At 43.2% G+C, this 22,109-nt stretch overlaps 1 protein-coding gene across 1 annotated transcript in view; it reads left to right on the top strand.

The window, feature by feature from the left end:
- The first annotated feature begins 1,764 nt into the window (after positions 1–1,764).
- The window catches only part of LOC111147123 (TNF superfamily member 11), a 32,327-nt gene continuing 11,982 nt past the window's right edge, over positions 1,765–22,109 (top strand). Inside the window, exons 1-2 of the mRNA XM_022503026.1 lie at positions 1,765–2,116; positions 8,955–9,122. Coding sequence (XP_022358734.1) covers positions 1,886–2,116; positions 8,955–9,122 — 399 coding nt within the window. The 5' untranslated portion in view covers positions 1,765–1,885. The remainder of the gene's footprint in view (positions 2,117–8,954; positions 9,123–22,109) is intronic.

The following is a 22,109-nucleotide window of genomic DNA, read 5'->3' as shown; positions in this document are numbered from 1 at the left end:
CAAACATGATTCAGAGATTGAGGGTCCCTCTTGTAATCTGAGGATCATGATGGCAAGGAATAAAAACGTCTAAAACACTGGAAAAAATCGAAGGGATTACAGAGAGGTCGTGTGGCTTTAGTTGTCGTTGTTGTTATTATTATTACTATTACTATTATTTGAGAGAAAGTGTGTGCGCATGCACTTGCCCGAGGAAGGAGGAGGAGCAGAGAGAGAGGGAGAGGGAGAGAATCCCAAGCAGGCTCCACTCTGAATGCAGAGCCCGACACAAGGCTAGGTCTCAGGGCCCTGAGATCATGACCTGAGCTGAAATTAAGGAGCCACCCATAAGCCCCTTTTAATGCACTTTAAATTTCACTGATCCTAATAAAGATTTACCAAAAAGTTGAAATACAGAATTATTTTTCAAAAGAAGAATAAAAAGGAAAAAGAGGAGGAAAATAACATCTTATCCTCGAAGTTAACAAACAAAAAGCAGGGAAGAGGCCCAGGTCCGCATGGAGTAGAAGAATAATGTTAATTATTTACACTGGAGTTTGAAAATTTTTTTCCCTTCTTTTCCTACCAAACTTGTTATACATACACATATAAATGCTAAAAGCATTTTTAAAAAAATTTGAAGAAACCATTTCATTTGTACAGATGCTTTTTAAATTCCAACCCAGTTTCTCTTCTTCAACATGTGCTGTGTTCTAAGTGTTCACCTGAGTGCACGAGCTTTACTAACCCAAGGTTGTGTCACTTGTGAGAAATCTTGCCTGGAGAAGGGCCCACTAGAGAAGGAGGCAGAAAGAGAAAAGAGGGTTTCTAAAAACCCTTGAAAGTTTTCTTTAGGGATGAACTAACATGTCACTTACACTTTCAAACTTGTGGAACATTCCTCTTTCTCCATTCACAGTTATGAGCTCTCCTGGGGCTCCCTACATCTTGGTGTACACCCCTCTTATCTTTAGGATACTGAAGGAAAACAACCGTTAGGCAGTAGGAATGGCATGTGACGAACCCTGTCGGAATGTAATAGATGGTCCTATATACGAAGCTACTGGAGCCTACCCTGCTCTCTGTACTGTTTCCTTTTCCTAGCTCAGAGTTGGCGCCTACAGGTTCTCTGCTCCCACATTCAAAACTGCCCTACTCAAAGCCACTTTGAGGGTGCAGAAAAAGGGATTTGGTGCAGGAGTTTTGGTTTTCTAAGGTTGCCAAGATAATTTGGAACCTATATTTAGAGTCATGATAGAGGCTGCACCCTCAGGATACCCAAGGATATTCCTGGCTGAATTTCTTTCGGGGCGATGGAGAGGAGGAAGAGATCCCCAAGAGATCACCAAGTCCAGCTTTCTTAATTCTATAGGAGAAACTGAAGCTCTGGGAGGAGGCTGACTGCCCGGCGCAATGCCTGTACCCTAATCCTTAGGATAAGGATAAGGATAACCTTTATCCTTATACTGAGGCCCCTCTGCATCTCCCCCCGGCTCATCTCTCGGCAGCTCAGGATGAGCTAGTGGCGTCTGGCTCCGCTAGAACAACCCACGGCCCTCTCCTCTGAGAGCGCTGGTGGGGAGGAGGCCATTCAGTGAGAGTAAGAACGCGAGGGAGGAGAAAGGAAGGAAGGGGAGCCAGAGGTGGGAGTGGAAGAGGCAGCCTCGCCCGGGGCTGATTGGCTCCCGAGGCCAGCCCTCGCCCGCGGTTTATAAGAGTTGGGGTAGCCGGGCGCCCTGCCCGCTCGCCCGCGCGCCCCCCGAGCTGCGCCCGGCTCCGAGCGCCCCACGTCGAGGCCCGCCTGGCCCCGCGCCGGCTCCGCGCCGTCTTTGGAGTTGGTGGCGGGCAGAGGCAAGGGAGGGCGCCAGCCAGGGAGGCGAGCGCCGCAGCCAACCGGCCAAGCGCCATGCGCCGCGCCAGCCGAGACTACACCAAGTACCTGCGCGGCTCGGAGGAGATGGGCAGCGGCGGCTCGGGCGCCCCGCACGAGGGCCCCCTGCACGCGCCCCCGCCGCCCGCGCCGCCCGCGCCGCACCAGCCCGCCGCCGCCTCCCGCTCCATGTTCGTGGCCTTCCTGGGACTGGGGCTGGGCCAGGTGGTCTGCAGCGTCGCCCTGTTCCTCTACTTCAGAGCTCAGGTGAGTGCCCGCCTCCCCGGAGGTCCGCCCACCTCATCCCTCCCGCGCCTGTGGGAAACAGAGTCTGGACGCCGGGCTCGGCTCCCCGGATCTTGCATATGCCGGAGGGGAAAGTGACTCCAAAGAGGGTGCGTCCGACTCGGGGACAGCCCGGCGCGGGCCCCGGCGCGCTCGCCTCTGCTGTCCGCTCCCGCCCCTGCCCCGCAGCGGAGCGGGAGGCTGGGCTCGCCTGGCCTGTTGCGTTTGAATTTCCCCCGCGGCGCAGCATTGGCCGCTCACCTCTAATGGATGATTGCACGCTCCCCCTACAGATCCTTCCATTTCTAATTTGGAGCTAAGAATGAACTGAACATCCACTTAAGGAAAAAATCGAGAGCTTAGGCGGCGACCCTTTCCCTTTCGGCCCACCACCTGGAGAGGGTTTGGTCCTGGGGCTGGCAGCTTTGCAGGGGTGTGTGTGGTGGTGGTGGTGGCGCTGGCAGGGGGCTCCAGGCTGCGGCGCTGGAGGGAAGGCAGCCCCTGAAGCAACCGGTGGTGATGCCCGGGGCGCCAGATGGGCCGAGTGACACAGCGTGGCCAGAGCAGCCTGGTTGTGGGTCAGGGGTGAAAGAAGAGGGAAGGACCCTGTGCCGTCCCACTGAGGTGGGCCGAAGAAGGAAGCAAGGTGTGTGTGATGGTGGTGAAGTTCTCACCTCTGACACAGCCTCGCTGCCATCTAGCAAGTAAGTAAACTGCTAAAAGATGAGAAAGAGGGCTGGGAAACTGCAGGGAAAGATAGTAGAAAGGAAGGGGTAAATCTGTAATATTATGCTTTCTGGTGGTTTATGCTCTTGTGTTTTCTTGGAAATTGCAGTGCAGTTGGTTGGATTCATTCAAATGTTCTTGTCTGGTGCTGTGAACTCTTTCTCAGAGGAAGTGGAGGGCTGACTGTGCAAAAAAAAAGTTTTTTTTTTTTTATGGGAAAAGAGAGTTGGGTTTGGACTCCATTGGTTTTCAGATTCAAAGGTGATTACTAAACCAAATTGGATGCATCAAAACATAGCATTGCTTGGATTGTATGGGTTTTTGACATGTGCCAGAGTCTTGAACTCCATTACTTGTAATCATAGGCTTTTTGTTAAATATTCATTATCCACTGTTTTGTGTTTCATAGAGCAAGTCTGATTACCTACTTCTTAAAAAGGTAGAAATACTATGAGCAATACTTTAGGACACTTGTATTTGCATCTTAATTAGAATAATCTCTATTTACTGAGATTTTTTTCTTTAAAAAAAAAACAACTTTTGTAACAAAGATTACACACATCTATATGAAAGTGATGAAATGTTTTTCTTTCATCAGAGGATGCTGCCGTCAGGAATGAGTGGTTCACCCATGTTCCCACCAAGTTTTCTCCTCCCATGTACAGTCTGTATATACTGAGGGTCTACACTGCAGATGAGACTATTAAGTGCTATGGGATGTGAGTTAAGGATCATGAACTCAACATACAATGTCTACCTATTATGTGCATTGCACAGTGCTAGGTAATGGAGGGACCTATAACAAAAGACGTAAAATTCTTAGTCAAACAGGAGAGCAGCATTCAAAAAAAGGACAGAAGATATAAGTGTTCTCTACTCCTTTTTTCTTTTCTAACACCTTAGGGATATGACATTTCGTAGCAGTGATAGTAAAGTAAGTGTTCGGCAGCTAAAGAGCAGTGGGGAATGAATGAGCTCTAGGGAAGATAAACAGCTTAGATTGGTGGGAACCATGGAAACGGGTGTGGCCATGTAGAAAAAGAGTGGTGTGCCGGGCTCTTAGGACAGATGTTCTGCTTCTCCAGGGCATTATTCATGGTCTGGTAGGCTCGAGGGGGCTGTCTGATGATCACTTACCATAATTTAGCCATCTTGACATTACATGAGTAGTAGTGAAGTGCTCAACACTTCTTTCCAAACTAAACGGGCCAATTAGTAAGCCTATCTGGAAAATTCTCATTTACAGATTTTTTTAAAAATTATTTATTTATTTATTTGACAGAAATCACAAGTAGGCAGAGAGGCAGGCAGAGAGAGAGGAAGGGAAGCAGGCTCCCTTCTGAGCAGAGAGCTCACTGCAGGGCTCCATCCCAGGACTCTGGGATCATGACCTGAGCGAAGGCAGAGGCTTTAACTCACTGAGCCACCCAGGCACCCCCATTTACAGATTTAATGTCATCAGATTTTACAGATACAGTCATGGGTTTCTCTAAGGCTTATGCCAAATATATTAGCCATGACTCCTGAAACCCGTTTTTGTGCTGAATTTTAAAAGGGGTGTCTTCTTTAGGGAAGAAGTAATATCGGGAGCAGTGTGTTCATTGGAAGACACATAATGAGGCTGCATTTTACTGAGTATATAGTATCTACCTTTGATACTTAAAGGAGTCCTAATCATTTACAGATAACTTCTGAAGTAGGTACAAGTGAAATGCTATGATGTCTGGAATTTGTTTCAAAATAATAGGTGGGAAGGGTTTGGGGTAGAGAAGTGCTTGCTTATAGATGAAACAGGATTGGCCAAGGGTTGATAATTGTTGAAGCTTGATGATAGGTTTGTGGGAGTTCATTCTACAGTTCTTTCTAGTTTTATGTATGCCTTTCAAAGTTTTTCTACCTAAGAGAATACACTCATTTTGAGCCATCACTAATGTAACATTTTTACTCATATCAACTCCTTTAGATTAGAACTTGGTACCAAATAAGAGATTTTTTTTTTTTAGTTCCACTAAAGTTGTATCAACTACTTGGGGTTTCTGAATGCATCTAAATTAGAGTAAAATCATTTAAGATCAAGTAATATGTTTGCAGTTTATAGTAAACAAACGAGAAAAAGGAGGCTGTTTTATTGTTTTTGTTTGGGGGGGCGTTGCTATGTAATTCTTCAAAAAAAAGAAAAAACCAGTTTATTTAGTTTTATATGCATTTAGAAGAATGTCCAGGATAGTGTAAAAATTGCAGTGACTTTAAAAAATGTTTCCCCTTCTCAACTCCTGTTTGAGTAGTTAAAAATGAATCAGCCTCCTGAATGTTTGCAGATCGCCTGTGCCCAGATTGAAAAGAAAAAAAAGTACTAGATCTAAAGTAGATTGGCTTTTCCTCCACCAACCTTGCCAAAGAAAAAAATAGCATGCGGTCTGTGCTATATATTTACCACATAGTATTCATACTTTGGTTTGCAAAGAAGAAGGAAAAAAACCTTCCAAAAAGTTGCTTGTAAAATGTATGCGTGTGTGTTCTCTCTTTCTTTTCTTTTTAACATCCATATAACCATATTCAAAGTTTGGAGTTTAGCTACATGATAAGGTTTTCAGAAAACTCAATCTCTGTTGCCCTTTGAACTCCTTCCCCTAAACCCCGAGTATGCACACCAACCTCCCTGGCTGTTTGTTCCCCAAACCAGAGAACAGTCACTACTTCGACTCTGATGTGCAGGCTGCCTGTTTGAGAAAACAGATAACCAAGTAGCACAAATGTCAAGCATCCTGTCTCATTTAACCCTACACATGATTACATTTCAAGGAAGTTTTTTTGTTTTAAAGACTTTCATTTTGTATGAACTGCATCATCTGATAAATGCCTTTTTAAAGTCTTTTAAATCAGATTTTCAAGGTTTATAGATGTTCAGACATTTCTAGGTACAATGAATTCATTTGTAACTAAGTTTACAGTGAATTTTTTTTTATGAGCTTCTTCGTTTCTCTGTTGAGTACAGTAAGTTCAAGGATGGAAGAATTGCCTGTTTTGCTCACTGTATCATTGGCAGCATCAAGCCCAGGGCCTGGCATGTTCAATTTACTGAAGAAACTTTTCAAATGATTTACAACACTAGAAATTTGCAATGTGGAAGTTATCTAATGAGTAGCTAAACTAGACTAAAAAGTAGCATATTTTTCAGTCATGAGAACTCCCTTTCCGGGCTCTGGTGTCTGGAGAGAGGGTGTGGGACAGGAGAGCCCTTGGTTCAGCCACTGGACCAGCACTATGGAATGCCGCACATCTTGCCCTGGGGTCTTCCCAGCATGAAGATGACCAGAGCAGAGTCCCTCCCCCCCCCCCCCACACTGTGTGTGGTCTGCTGGTTTCCACTCCTCAACTCCTCTCTTTTCTCCTGGTCTCCATTTTTGGGAAGGGGGAGCTACAAGACACTGGAGCAAGAAAGATGTTTGGTTGCAGGTTAACAAGACATTTCTAACAAATGGCTTTTAAGTAAACAAAATAAATTACTTTATTGAAATTAACGATGCCATGCTTTCATGATTTCTTTTGGGAAAACAATTGATGATTTTTATATATGTTTTAGTTCTCATGTTACCTTCCTAAACAATGGTTCTCGTTTGAAGCCCTTGGCTAGAGAGATTTTGTTGGCGCCTGCCCTCAGGGATGTGGGTTCTGTTGGTCGGAGGTGGCATCTGGGTATGGAGACTTTTTAAGAGACAGGGGACAAAATCTTTGTGTTACATTTCTTTGCATCAGATCATTAGTCATCATGATTGTCACAAGATTTTTGTACTAACTGCTATTGCTTATGAAAAAAAATTAAATTTGTTTTTCAAGGAAATTTCAAGACATTTTACTAGCAGAAAATCTCTATTTGTACCTTTGATATTTGAAAGCATTTCTTCTCAAACTTTCATGTACATAGAGAGGACCAGGGATATAGTTAGGATGCAGATTCCCAAGCAGCATGCCAGGGACCTGCCTTTCCAAGACTCTAGTGCAGAGTCTGCATTTCCAAGGAGCTCCAGGTGAGCCTGTGAAGCTACAAGTACTCAGACTGTTCTTCAAGTAGCGACAACATGGTGGACAACACTGCTTCTGGTTAATGGCCCTTAGTCTGTCAGCAGGCCTGGAGTTCAACCAATTTCAGGGTCCCCAGGCATTTCCCTCCAATCTCCGCATTGTTCCTGTAGCTCAGAAATTTCTGGTGGTGAGCCAACTGAGGCCTTGGCATGATTCTTCCTTCTTGAGGTCTGAACCCAGTGACCCTTCATATCAGCTGCCCAGGCTGCTCTGATTTTGTGGGAAAGTTAGTGGCTTAAGTGAGCTTTAAAAAAAAAAAAAGTGTGATTAAAAAATCTTTCCTAATATAAAAACTCACATGTTCTGATTTATGCTGATTATTTTAAAGAAAATATGAAAAATAAATACAGATTGCAAATAGTTTTGCTTTGTGAAGGACACCTCTCCCATATGCAAGACTGAAATAAGAGAATCTGTATTAGTGGGCGTACATTTGTTGAAAGGTTATCATTCATTTCGAGAATCTCAGATATGGATAGAGTACTTACAAGTTTATTTCTGATGGTTAATAAACCTGTGCATCTTTTTGATTACTTTTACTAAGATAAACCAGGCACTGAGAGAGCTGGTATTAATTCACTGAACTTATATTATAAACTTCTACAATTGTTCCTTTCTTCATCTGGTTTGTACCTAGTAATGAGCAAACACACATGAAGTACCTTGAATTTTTGAAAGAAGATGACAATCAGTTAAACAATTATTATTAAGACAATTGATAGTTAATTATCTCTATCCTTTACTTGGCAGTTGAAACTGCTACAGGGGTTTGTCAGAACCCCGGGAGGAGGGGGAAGACAATTTCAAGATTAATACTTAAAAAGATGTGTATGCACGGGCGCCTGGGTGGCTCATTGGGTTAATAAGCCTCTGCCTTCGGCTCAGGTCATGATCCCAGGGTCTTGGGATGGAGCTCCGCATCAGGCTCTCTGCGCAGCAGGGAGCCTGCTTCCTCCTCTCTCTCTCTGCCTACCTCTCTGCCTACTTGTGATCTCTGTCTGTCAAATAAATAAATAAAATCTTAAAAAAAAAAAAAAAAAAGATGTGTATGCAGACAACTAGCTAACAACTCAATGGGGATATTTTGGGTGGAACAATCCCTGACATTAGAGGAAATTTCACACACACCCCCCGCCAGTATCTGTCCATACAGCCTGCTCACCCCATGCAGCCCTCTTCATCCTGTGTAACACTAACTATCACCCCCGATAGACGTCCCACACCAGGTTAAGAAACACGGATGAGAGTTTCAACAAAAAGGGAATTTAGGTTTTGGGGGCTCCCTAAAGAAGGAGGGAGAAATGGATTTCTCCCTCCCTTCTTTGGCTAATTAAAATATACATTGATTAAGAAAAAAACGCCAGGGGCGCCTGGGTGGCTCAGTGGGTTAAGCCTCTGCCTTCAGCTCAGGTCATGGTCTCAGGGTCCTGGGATGGAGCCCCACATCGGGGTCTCTGCTCAGTGGGGAGCCTGCTTCTCCTCTCTCTCTGCCTGCTTCTCTGCTTACTTGTGATCTCTCTCTCTGTCAAATAAATAAATAAAATATTGGAAAAAAAAAAAAAAAAGGCCTGACAAACATGGTGACTAACGATGGTGTTTATTTCACCTGGTTTTGTAGGCTTCATGCTTTGAGTATCCACATGAGTTTCATCACCCTATCTAGCATGCTGGGTATGACTTAAAGAGAAAAAGCTTTCTCTACCTGCACTGGCCCCGTGTGATTATCCTCAACCCACCTCCCCCCATGAGAATTACACATTGGCAGACAATTTTGATCATTTCCTCACAATTCACACGTATACACTTGTGTTGTGAATCATCATTATTCATCAAAATGAATTAGAAGTCAATGTTTCACCAACGTGAGGGTAATTGTACTCACTATTAATTGTTGAAGACATAAAGATTCTTGCAAGAATGAATTTTTTTGTCCTTAAGTCAGTCACACTTTATTAAATAGCAGAATGATCAATGATAATTACTCTACGTTCTGACTTTTTTTTTTCCTCAGATGGATCCTAACAGAATATCCGAAGATGACACTCACTGCATTAATAGAATTTTCAAACTCCACGAAAACCCAGATTTGCAAGACACAACTCTGGAGAGTCAAGACACAAAATTAATACCTGATTCGTGTAAGAGCATTAAACAGGCCTTCCGAGCAGCTGTACAAAAGGTGAGTCCACACGGGGATATAAGTCAAGGGCCACAGTGACCCTGCTAATACCAAAAATTAATACTGGCTGAGTGTTGTTGACTCTGTTATTTTTCATTTTAATAATTTGTAAGAGAGCTACAGAGAATTTTTGTAAGAGATTAGTAGAATTCTTTTGAAGTTGGTAGTGGCTTATTAGGGGAACCAGGGACTTTCATGCACATATTCTTGGCAGAAGATTTTTTTTCTTTTTCTTTTTTGTTAAGAGGAGTCCTTTAAATTCATACAGTGAAGGAGGGGCGCCTGGGTGGCTCAGTGGGTTAGGCCGCTGCCTTCGGCTCAGGTCATGATCTCAGGGTCCTGGGATCGAGTCCTGCATCGGGCTCTCAGCCTGCTTCCCTCTCTCTCTCTCTCTGCCTGCCTCTCTGTCTACTTGTGATCTCTCTCTGTCAAATAAACAAATAAAATCTTTAAAAAAAAAATAAATAAATTCATACAGTGAAGGAGGACAAAGATAGTTTGTGGTATTCACTGGGTCAGTTTGCTGGTGTGAATTGCCTGCCCTAGAAACCATTCCCTCAGTTTATAGGACTCACAGCTATTTCCTTGACATTTGGTTTTGTAAAGGTGGGATCTCCTATTCCACATGTGTTGGTCCAGGACCCTGTTAAGAATAATTGTAACTGGTCCGTTGTTATCACCCGTGGTGAGGAGGTAAGCAAGTAGAGCAGGAAGTGATGTGGTGGGCAAGGTGAAGATTCTGTGTCCATCTTCTCATTTTCCATGGGAGCTGAGTGAGAAGAGAGGAGATGGGGATAGGGGACACTGGTGACTTCTCTTACACCGACAGCTCCAAGTGAGAAACACTGCAATTAATAACCGTGTGTTCTGCTTTTCTGAATAACATCACTTGAGAATTTGGCAGCTGTGGAATTATTTTCCTTACTGACTCCACCAAAAGCTGGGTAGAACCCAGTGACTCCAGTGCATGTCTGCTCACACACATTGTGTGTGAATTTTTGTATCAACCCTTTTATCCCAGCCCCTAGTTTGCAACTCCCTGGGCTATCTCTGATCATCTTAGGGTAAATCCTAAAGTTGTCAAACTCCTTAAATCTAAATTGCATTTTAATTCAGTTTATTTTTTAAAAATCCACAGATAATAATAGCATTTTTTTTTTTTTTAAAGGGTATGTGCCAGAGGTAGAGGTTGGGAGATGAAGCTGTTTTGTATATGAAGTTGATATTTGCTATATTTTGTCAAATCTAAGATACCACCAATTTTCAACTTACATTAGTATTTCATGCATCACAAAAAAAGAAAGAAATGTTAACAAAAATATTAAACACAGGGGCTCCTGGGGACTTAGTTGGTTAAGCGACTGCCTTCGCCTCAGGTCACGATCCTGGGGTCCTGGGATCGAGTCCCTCATCGAGCTCCCTGCTTAGCGGGGAGTTTGTTTCTCCCTCTCCCTCTGCCTGTCTCTCTGTCTCTAATGAATAAATAAATAAAATCTTAAAAAATATATTAAACATGATCATCATAGATTCTGTTTGCATCTTAATTTCAGAGTTACTGAAATATAAAAAAAATGCATCAGAGAATCAATGAAATATATATTGCTCTAATATCTATAAGAGCATACTGGTTATAAATATTACATTTTTGTTATAATTTAGTATATAGGTGCTGAGCTTTATGCAGCAAATACATATTTTAAAGTGTGGGCTTAATTTGATCTTTTTATTTATTTAATATATTTATTTAATTTTTGAGCTATAAAAACAGCAACTCTGCTAATCTATTCATTTTTATTCTTTATGTTTCATTTTCATTGGTCTGCTTTCTTATCCCATCTCCCAAATACTGGGTAATCTATCTATAAACAATGATTTAGGGGCGCCTGGGTGGCTCAGTGGGTTAAGCCTCTGCCTTTGGCTCAGGTCATGATCCCAGAGTCCTGGGATCGAGCCCCGCATTGGGCTCTCTGCTCGTCCGGGAGCCTGCTTCCTCCTCTCTTTCTGCCTGCCTCTCTGCCTACTTGTGATCTCTGTCTGTCAAATAAATAAATAAAATCTTTAAGGAAAAAAAAAAAACAATGATTTACATATACTAGAGATAATCTATTATTTAAAAACTGAACCCCTAATTCAGATAATGCTGGTTAAGTAAATGACTGTCTCCTAATTTTCTGTGTCCCACATTGTACCTCCTTACAATGAAGAGATAAGTTGTTAATTTCACGGGTGTCCTTGTTCTTAAAAATTGTCCTCCGGGTTTTCTTCTGGATGAGCAGTATCAGCCAAAATAATTTGAAAATAAAAAAAATATTAAGAAAAACAGATATCATTAACATTTATTTAGGGGAGTGCAAAAGTGATTCATCTGAACAGGTCAAGAGAGAAAAACATTAGCATCTCATAGATACCAAAGAAGAGAATGACAAGATTTCATATTTATTTCTGATGTTTAAAATCCATTAGAAAAACAGAACCGGTTGTATTCTTGGTGCTTTTCTAAACATCCCAAACAAAAAGTTAGCTAATGATGAAAAACAGAAACATTTTCTTAAAGTCGGGGACACAACAAAGATGCCTAGTGTCCTTCACATTAACATTGTTCAAAATATACTAGCTAATGTAATCACACAAGGAAATAAAATAAGAAAATATGTGTACATATACATACACACATATGGAGAAGGCAAGATTTGCATACAAAGATTGCATTGTATACTGGGGTAAACTTGAAAGAACTAAAAGACTGGAAGCAACATCAATCCATTTATAAAAATTAGTAAGTAATAATCACTAGCTGTCCCCATTCCAAACAAGTAGAAAACAAATGAAAAATTCCATTCATATTTTTTAAACAGCCCTAAAAATAAACTGAACAAGGCACAGGCAAAAGCTTATGGAGATAATACTAGAAAACTCTACAGAGGCATTTACAAGGTAAAGACGTACCTATGCAAAGCCCTGATTTGTGGGAGACCAAACACCATAGAGTAGATTTTATGGGATGGGTGTGAATGTGTGTGTGCATGTAATTTAGTACAGTATAACTTTATGTTAAATCAGTGGGCATAGTCTGAATGATTCAAATATGGCACTGGGAGGATTTGTTTACTATTTTTAAGAAGTAACAGACATATCTCATGTCCTAAGTGAAGACAAAACCCAGCTAGAGAGAGTATTGGGGGCCACTTCTCTTGCCTCAGTTTCTGCCCCTACCTGCCTGATCAGAACTTAACACCAGGTCTTTGTCCCATTTCCTTTGCACTTTCTAAGTGACTGTCTAGATAGGATGACAGACCAGTTTGTCTTTAAAATGAGCAATAACGGCAGAATTTTCACTATTTTAGGAGCATGTTGTAGACTTGGTGCCTCATTCCAAATAAGCAACACCGTTATAAGAGATTCAGTACCTGGCCAGCCAAAGGAGAAAGATCTGTGGGCAGACAAGAATAATCAACTCTTCTCATTAAGGTCACACAGTTTTTGTTTTTGTTTTAAATTTTTATTTATTTATTTGATAGGCAGAAATCACAAGTAGGCACAGAGGCAGGCAGAGAGAGAGGGAAACAGACTCCCTGCTGAGCAGAGAGCCTGATGTGGGGCTCAATCCCAGGACCCTGGGATCATGACCTGAGCCGAAGGCAGAGGCTTTAACTCACTGAGCCACCCAGGTGCCCCAAAGGCACACAGTTTTAATTATAGATTAGTATTATTTATTAATAATAATTAGTATTATTTATTTGCAGATTAGTATGACTCATAGGATGAGGAGAACTTTATTTTGCTAATAGCACATTGTTTTGTTGTTGAGCTGTAAGATTTTACCCATTATTCATTGGTAATAACATTACATACAGGCAATCCTTTTCCAGGAGTAAGGAGCTGTCATGATATACCCATGTGTCTTTGGAGGTAGAAGATGTCATTTCTTTCCCCAGTCAAGAGGATCTTTAGGAAGGAGACGAACGTTACCCATACCTTATCATTAGGATCAAGCCGTGTTTATTAGGCGCACTTACTGTGCTAGGCCTGTTGCCATAACTTCTCCTATATCCAAGGACTTACTCTTCTCTTACTCTCGCTTAATAGTGATTTGTCAGCTGTGTTGTCCTTTGATGAGAATTATCGGTTAATATGACATTCTCTACATCTTGCCAAAATAATCAGATTTCTCATTTCTCTTGCCAATGCTGAAAATAGAATGGACATATCTGGCATTCATAAGTAGGTCTGTATCTTAGTTTTAGTTCTAATATAGATATCGAGTGAACCCGTAAAACAAAATTACATGTGAGGTCGCAATCATTATTGAAGGATCAAACCCATCTAGTGGTAACAAATGCTAGACATAAGCACAATACTACATTATATGTGCAAAAGTGCTGTTTACCCAGCCTGTCTTTGGTCAGACAAGTAATGCTGTTTTTCCCCCTTTTTTGTTTGTGGCTAGGCTTTCTTGTTTTTTTTTCCCCTTTAGCACAGAACTCTGAAAGCCTCTTAGTGATCCAGCCCTACCAACCACAATTTACAAAGTCTATCATAACAGTCTATGACAATAAAGAAAACACTAGCACAAATATGGTGTCCAATTTATAAAGCAATTCTTGTTTCCAGCTTTGGCAGCCTCTCTGGCCTCTGCTAGCCTGAGGAGTGGAGTGGTGAGCTCAGGCCCAAGCTAGGGGCACTTGACCCTTAGATCTCTCGGCCAGTCTCGGTGAAAAACCATGTGTTTAGGCACTAAATATACATTCTGAGCACTCCGTGCTGTGACTCGGCATGATTTTATGATGCCCTTTTGTTGATTTCACATGGAGTACCTGTCGGTGAAAACCCCTGAAACTTACTATGAAAAGTATTTCAAAGAATGATGTGGAGGAGAGAGATTAGTGGGGGATACTCAAGATGACCTTCCAGGATGTGGGAAGGCAGCATAAAGATTTACATGTGTGTGGATTTTTTAATATTAGCTTTTAAAATATTTTTGTGACTCTTCTATAATGTACTTAATATACAGGAATATCTTATTTAATACTTCAGTTAATAAATGTTATGCTTGGGAGCATTACAACTTTTTCCTGAAAGAACCATACAATCACAGAGGTCACAGAATGAATCTGCAAACTCCTATCAGGACAAGAACTACAGCTATTGCGCTCACACTTGAATATGTCACATGTAATGTAGTCTCAAGAATGAAGGAAAAGAACAAATAAATGATTGATGACTTATGGAGCTCTGTGAACTACTATTTTTAAAGAAGACTGGTTCAATCACCAACTTGTAGAGCCTGAGTGTTAGTAGCCTGGTCCTCATTCATCTGATGTCTCCACCAATGTTATGATTGATAATTATTAATATTGTAATGTGAAGCACTTAGGTCTCAGTATAGATATAAAAGTACAGATGATTTTTGTTGAAAGTTTTCTCCATCCAGACTTCTCCCTTTAGGCATGTTTTCCTCTGGTCTCTGCAGTTTCACTACAGAATATGAAAAGCCAAAGATGATAATGACTGCGAATAGCTATCTTTTGTTGGCATATTCTTGACTCATCATTTCCTGGACTCAGGAAGCCTCTGAACCTCCAAAGGCTTACTGGAAAATGGGGAGTAAAACCAGAGCCATCATTATTGAACAATTAATTCTTACCTGGATTCTTGTTTTAATCCCTGGGGACCAGTAAATATTTGGTCCCATCTCCTACAGGATTGACAGTATCAATTAGAACTCTCTCCTTCTATGAAGAATGGTGTGCCCAAAGATATTCAATGAATATCTTTGAAAGATATTCAATGAATATCTTTGAAAGATATTCAATGAATATCTTTGAAAGATATTCAATGAATATCTTTGAAAGATATTCAATCTTTGATCCCTTAGGAATTAGTCACAGTCTACCTGCTGTAACAAGAGAACCCTGATTCATGAACTAAGTTAGGCAGAGTTTTTTCCTCTCCTGGGCAAGAATCCGGGGGTGAGCCGGCCAGGGCTAGCAGGGAGGCTCCTCCATTGCCAGCTGGTATCTTCCTACCTTCCATCTCTTGGCCCAAGTTGGCTTTTCCATTTGTTGCCGTTTCCAGACAGAGACAAGGGATAGAAAAGGCCAAGAGGGGTACCTGGGTGCTGAGATAGCACTAGTAGCATCCTCTTGGCTAGAAGTTACTCATAAGACCACACCTGGCTGTAAGGGAGGCAGCAAAATGTTATCTCTAGGCTGAGGAGCCATTTGCACCAAGGCTTGAGGAAGGGGGTTGCCCATCACTCACTGGGAAGAGGAGAGGCTGCATTCTGGAGGTCAGTGGCCAGTTTCCAATACTCACTAAACCCTGTTTAGGCAGGAAAGCAGGCTCACTATACGAGCAGAGTTAACTCCATGAATACATAAGTCTATGAATAATTGGGCTGGCTAAGATTTTGTTTTTTAAGGGTTAAAGTGCTTCAGGATTATTTGGATTCCAGGAGAGAGAGAGAAGTTTAAAAGTGGATTTAACGGCATGCATTTTCTGAAGGAGCTTTCAAGGGTTTTTTAGATTCGCATATGGGACCTCTGAATGAACCTTGATTGTCACCTACCCAGTTTTTAGTAGGTTTTATGGATTCAAGAACATTAATTTAAAGCCAAAAAGTTTATCCGAAGAAGTGGTTGTGTTCTCCATACAGAGAGTTGATCCTTTAGAATTCTCATGTCAGTTATTACAAGGAGACTATTCCCATTTTAAAAACTGAAGTACATAAGAAATCAACTAAAATTTGAGTAGATCTTAACTGCTTATGGAATTGTAATCATTAGCGTCATTTCTCTAGAGTTGTTATATACCATTATCTCTCACTTGCTTTTTAGCTAAATATACACATAACAAACACAAGGGGAAAAATTAAACCCCATTCATTATCACTTTTCCTTTGTATATACATATGTAGCCCAAGCAAGTTTCTTGTAAACCCACAAGGAAACTTGGGGTTTGGGGGCACTGGTGTTCCCAAATCAAGATGTTAGTCATGTAGTGGTTTTCCAATGGGATTTCTTCTGCGCCGTAACAGTTTTGGAAACTGCAATTCAATCAACCCCAATCATATTTAGCATTTATGAAAACTGTCTTTATGGGAAAGCTGAAGTAAGACCCACAGAATTTTCCTACAAAACCAAGGCCATCTACTACTGCCTTTGGCCCAACAATAGGCTGTTGGCTGTGATATGCTCAATCTTAGGAAGACCCAGGGCAAAAGGTAGGAGGGTTTGCAAGAGGGAAGTAACAGTGAGTGGCATCATCAGAGGTGGGCTTATCCATGTGCTAGAAGCATCCCAGGATGGAAGGAAAGATATTTTGGATCAACATTCTTAAAGAGACAGAGATAAGGAAAGATGTACCTGGAAGAGAGCATCTAATTGTGTGGTTGGGGATCCTGACCTACAGTTTTAGGAGTGGATAAAACTCAGGGTCCTTGGCTGGAAGGGAAGGTAGCAAAGGTGAGATTGGATTGCTCCCCACAGAGTGGCTCATCTTAGGGGAGACAGAACGTGTGGAATTGGAGAGTGATGTTCCCAAGAATGGTGTTTCCCAAACCTGCTTGATCTTAAGAATCCCTTGGGGACCTTGCTTAAAAAAATAAGCAAATAAACCAGATTGGTCACAAAAGTTTTGGTAATTCAGGAGTAGACTTTGTGATTTCAGAAACCCTCTCCGAGAAGGACTAGTCTGTCTTTAAGGAAGGCTTCAGGGTGGGAAGGAGAGAGCCCCTGAGGCCAAGGAGGTGTACGAAGCATCCTAAGAAGACGTGAGAGCCAGCAGGGTACAGGGAAGCCTTTGGTGAATTTAATGGTGGATGGGAAGAGTAGGAGCAAGGCTGTGGTATGGAAAAGTGGGTTTTGAAAGTTGCAGAGAGCTGTCTACAGCTCAGATGATGAGACGGATGTTTGTTTGAACCTTTTGAGATTCAGGGTCTGAGAGAGTTCTGATCTCACGTCGCTTCCTCATCACAAGACTGCTGCCCTAGTCCCCAGTCTTTGCCCTTCGAGGACACTAGGTGGTGGTGGTGTTGGTGGCGGTGGTGGTAAATATGATAATGATGACTATACATCAGGGGACTCCTATTTATCCAAAGTTTTGGTGAGCTCGGAACCTCTTTCTCCCCGTGCCTCTGCCTGCTTCTTATCTGCTTGAACCCTTTCACTGTGAAGGACCATACCATCATCTCCATCACCCCAACCAGAAGCCAGAAGATCATCTCACACTCTCCATCACTAACTCTTGACTTGGCTCCCATCCTGTGAACTCTGCCTCCTCACAGAACCTCCAGCTACTGCTACCTAGTCCCTACTGTTGTCACCTTAATGCAGGAGTCGCTAGCACCATTTGTTGCCTGGGTCACTACAGGTGACCACCCCATCTATGGTCTCACTGCCTCTAGTCCATTCTCTGCACAGCTGAGTGACTTCTAAGATGCAAATCTGAACATGTCCCTTACTTTCCTGCTTAAAAATAATCCTTCGGTAGACCCCGGTAACCAACAGGATAAAGTCTGAGCTGCTGAACATATAATGCAGAGTCTTTCATGCTCTGGAAGCCCTCATTCCAGCCTCTCTGCCTCTCCAGGCTCATTACGTTGTGTGCCATTCCATCACACACCAAGCTTGTGCCCAGTGGCCCTACCATGGTAAAATGCTAGAAGTTCTCTAACCGGTCTATGCCCTTCCCCACTCTGCTTCCCTGCTGGGACCCAAAGCACAGTGAGGGCAAAGATGATATCTCTCCTGGAAACACAGCATCTTTAGCCCTCCGTAGGATGCCTGCCCTCCCCTGCCCAGCAGCCATCAGTAAACTTTGTGGAAGGGATGGATGGGTGAAAGAAAGATGGGCATTCGTGTGCTGTCCTTTATATGTTATTCCAGGCCTTTCCCATATCATTGATTCTCTGTCTTTCAAAATTCAGCTCAGGCATTACTTCTTAAAGGAGACCCCCCCCCGCCCCACTGATACCTGCCTGCCTGCCTACCTTTGGGTTAAAAGCTTCTCCTGTGTGTGCTCAGGGCTGCTTTATTCAGTCCTGTCATGCGGGGCATCCATGGCAGGAGCTTGGTGTGGGGCTGATGCACTCAAACGTGAGCCTTCCAGGACTGGGTGATGTTTAGTTTTTCTCTCCAGTGACAGGCACGCAGTAGGTGCTCAGTGCAAGTTTGAAGAACCGGTTTAATGGGTAGTGAGCTCTGCTCATGCCTGCTCTTGGTGTCATCAGATGGCTCTCTGTCTGCTACTACCAGAAAGATTCCCAGAGGGCTGGAGGGGTCACTCCCAAGTGCGATGCTTGTCCTGCTTCTTGGAGGGGCGAGTTTCTGCCTTTGGGGCATGAACACATTAAAGGATCTTGAGGTTAGAGGACCCTAACTGGCCACCCTGCCCCTTCCTCCCTGGCCTCATTTGTCCACAATGGCTGGCCTGGTACCTCTGTTCCCCTTAGCATCATATTCCCAGCAGTTCAATACTTTCGGGAGGGTTTGTGAGGGTTTGTGAGGGTTTGTGAGCCTTCTTCAGAGCCTCCAAGGCTCTGTGAATGTCAGAGCTCTGCCAGTGCAAGGGGGCATTACTGTTTCAAGTGGCAGAAGAAATCAGAGACAGGGTAAATGGCGCACCTCACGCAAGACGCACGCCGCAGTCACTCCGCCTGGCCCTTAGATTAAACTCTGCAACCGAGTACTATAGTGCAAGACATTCTAAGATTGGGCTCTTTATGAAGACTAATATTGCTGTCATAAGGCTACTTTACGAAAACTCTAGGAGACCCTTAACTGTGGCAGAAGGTTTCTCTTTTAAACCATGAAGGTTAAATAATAAAAACTAATTTTCTCTTCCCAGCATAGCCAGCACACTGCCAGGAAAGCATCACTCGGTTCTAGGAAAACAAGGGCATGCTCTTCTTCAGCCCTTTGGAGGGGAGAGTACATTCTCTGTTTGCAAAAGTGTGTCTTTTCCAATCAGTGGACTTTTTTTGGGAGAAACGAGCCCATGCTGACTGTCCTTGGGTGGAAGGAGACAAATGCACGTCTTGGTCAAGTTCTTCACTGAGAAATTTCCAGAAGTGGTCATGGGTTGGTGGTGGCTGATTTAGTTAAGGAGGAAAACAAATTAAGAGGTTAAGAGGTGGGGTGCTAGGGGTATGGGCTGTGGATAGAATCTGTGTAGAGAAAACTTTGGGTCTGGGTGAATTCTGTGAATCAGTAGTTTATATTAAGAAATAAAGAATTTTAGGGGTGCCTGGGTGGCTCAGTGGGTTAAAGCCTCTGCCTTCGGCTCAGGTCATGATCCCAGGGTCCTGGGATCGAGCCCCGCATCGGGCTCTCTGCTTAGCAGGGAGCCTGCTTCCTCCTCTCTCTCTGCCTGCTTCTCCGCCTACCTGTGATCTCTGTCAAATAAATAAATAAAATCTTAAAAAAAAAAAAAAAGAAAGAAAGAATTTTAGGGATCAAAATGTAGAGTTGCAAATGAATCAGAGATGGCTCTTCCTTTCAGGATTAGTGGACCAATGCCCTATCCATGGGCTCCAACCCCTGCTGCTAGCTGGGCCCCTGGAGCCAGTCCTCCTCCCCTTGCCTCTCACCTCTACCCCCCCCCCCCGCCCCCGCCCCGGGGTGGGTAGGTGACATTCAGGAGCCGCCCCACCTCACCACTGCTCCTCTCCTGTCCTGGTGCCCTGGAGGACAGTGTTTCAGGCTCTGCTCTACCCTTCCTGACCTGTGTTCAGCTGACAGCATGCTCAGTGGATCCCCTTCTTGAAGTTCTTCACCTTGAGGTTATTTTAAACCGTTACCAAGGACAGTTCATGAGGAACTATGGAGTCCCCTCTTTATCCAGGTGCCTATAAACTGTTCCCCCATATCCTGTGGATTAGAAGGAGGGAGAAAAGTAAGGGGCCGAGACATCTATATTAATGCTGTCCCTTTAATTGCTGCACAACACCTGGGTATCCTTTCTGTGAGTGGGTAGGCTTTCTGACCCTTGCAAACCAAGAATACCAGGCAAATAAAAAACTTTACAAATAAAGACGAGCTACCGATAAGACAGTAAGATGTGTCTCCGAGAGAGCACTTGGAGACCATGTCGGTATGAAGAGGAGGGCAGGATACTTTCAGTGGGGACTGACTATAAGTAGTTCTGGGTGGCCAGCACATGGGGTGTCCCACAATGGCCTCAGGAGTTGGGTTTGGGGGCTCAGGAAGGGATAGCAAGGATGCCTGAAGCAGAAACCAAGACACCTTGCAGGGCCTTCGAAGCCCAGGGGAGGAATGTGGACTTGCTCCTGAGGCCTGTGAGCAGCTCCTGCAGAATTTGCAGAGAAGGACCATGTCCTCCGTGTGCCCCAGCAGCAATGGGTCTGTTTGAGGCCAGCAAGAGACTGGGAGAGGAGGGAGGAGGCTATTATCATGATCCTAATGAGAAACGATGATAGCTTGAAGGAAGGCGGTTGCACTTGGTGGAGAGGAGGGGAGGGCTCTCTGCACTACTGTTTACGTGCTGGAAGTCCGCAGGACTTCTCTGCAAGAATGCGAAACTGGCTATTCATTTTCAGCAACAACCCATGTGAGGCATTCATGTGCTAACTCGGCTGATGAATACACTATTCTTGTAACTTGGTTGGAGAAGAATTACATGAAGGGTATCATTAAGATGTTAAAACGAATGCATTACGTATGTTAACAAGTGTATGAACCCTGTATTATATCCGGCAAACGGGATGTTAAATCCTTGTTCAACCAGCCAGATGTCCCTGCAGCTGCCGCGGGTACTGCAGAGGGAGGCAGACACCTGAGACCTCAGCCATGAGCGGGTGCCAGTGGTTTCCGAAGCATCTGGCTGTACAAATTGCTTTTTCTAGGCTCCGACTGACAGGTTCCGACTGACAGGCACCGCCTGGATCACACGATTCACGTCACCACACCTAGGTGGAATTTTCAGACTCAGAAGCTCAACCTCCAGCAACTTGACCTTTTCGGGGAATCTTTACAGCCAGGAATGTCCTCAGTGGGAGCTTCAATCCACTCCTGTCATTTCGTAAGATTATAAAACACAGCAATCAAGCAAATAAAGCCATTTTAATAACATTCGCTCTTGAATCGGGATGCTATTGAAGTCTGGTTTGGGGCAGTGGTCCAACTGAATTTGCAAAAGCAGGCTTAACATTTGCTGTCAATGTTGAAATTACCCAGAGCAAAATTTTCATAATTCCCCAGAAGAGCTGAAAATACTCATAGGTGTTTGTATTTATTCTTATAGAGTACAATCTCTAGTGCCTTTGATTTATCAAGATTGAGCCAGTTCTGAGATGTCTCCCACCTCCCTATGTTTGGTGAAAGACCCTAAAACATTTTAGAAGATGTTCGAAAGAGCCTGTGCCGATAGACTGAAGACCACCAGGTCTGCACTCTTCAAATTCACCCTACCACACTCTGGGCATTGGGCTTCTTGGATGTTGAGTTCGGGAGAAGTTGAAAAGAAGCAATCCTAGAGACCACAGTTACACAATCACATCGATCTTTTGTGTGCTTTCTTTCCTGGCGGAGAAATTATGAAATCGCAACATTTTTCTATGGGTGGAATAAAAGTCGAAATAAAAAACAAAATTATATCGGTTGTTTTCTTGTCTCTTCAGATGTACTCTGACAGCAAAGATGAAAAGTTAGTGCAGTTTAAATAGGAAAATACCACAGTAAGAAGATTTTTTAAATGTTGTGACATTTCCTCAGCTCTATTGTTTTTAGACTTTGGAGTGGGGGCGATAGCAATTTCCAATCTGCAAAGGAGGGCTGTGGTATCCCAGGCTAGTCAATGCTGGACGGTGTCCACTAGGTGGCAGTATGTCAGAGGGTTTCTTTTTCCATTTTGTTGACAGCAATTTCTTTGGCTGCCTACCAGTAGTTAGTTTTTCCTTTTTGTTTTGAAGGGTTAAATGAAGCCATCATAATTGAGGCCCAAATTATGCTTATCTGCATAATTTTGCTG

Source organism: Enhydra lutris, unplaced genomic scaffold (genome assembly GCF_002288905.1).
Source record: "Enhydra lutris kenyoni isolate GAN:26980312 unplaced genomic scaffold, ASM228890v2 scaffoldscaffold15, whole genome shotgun sequence".
Lineage (NCBI taxonomy): Eukaryota > Metazoa > Chordata > Mammalia > Carnivora > Mustelidae > Enhydra > Enhydra lutris.
This window is presented reverse-complemented; position numbering and strand designations above follow the sequence as displayed.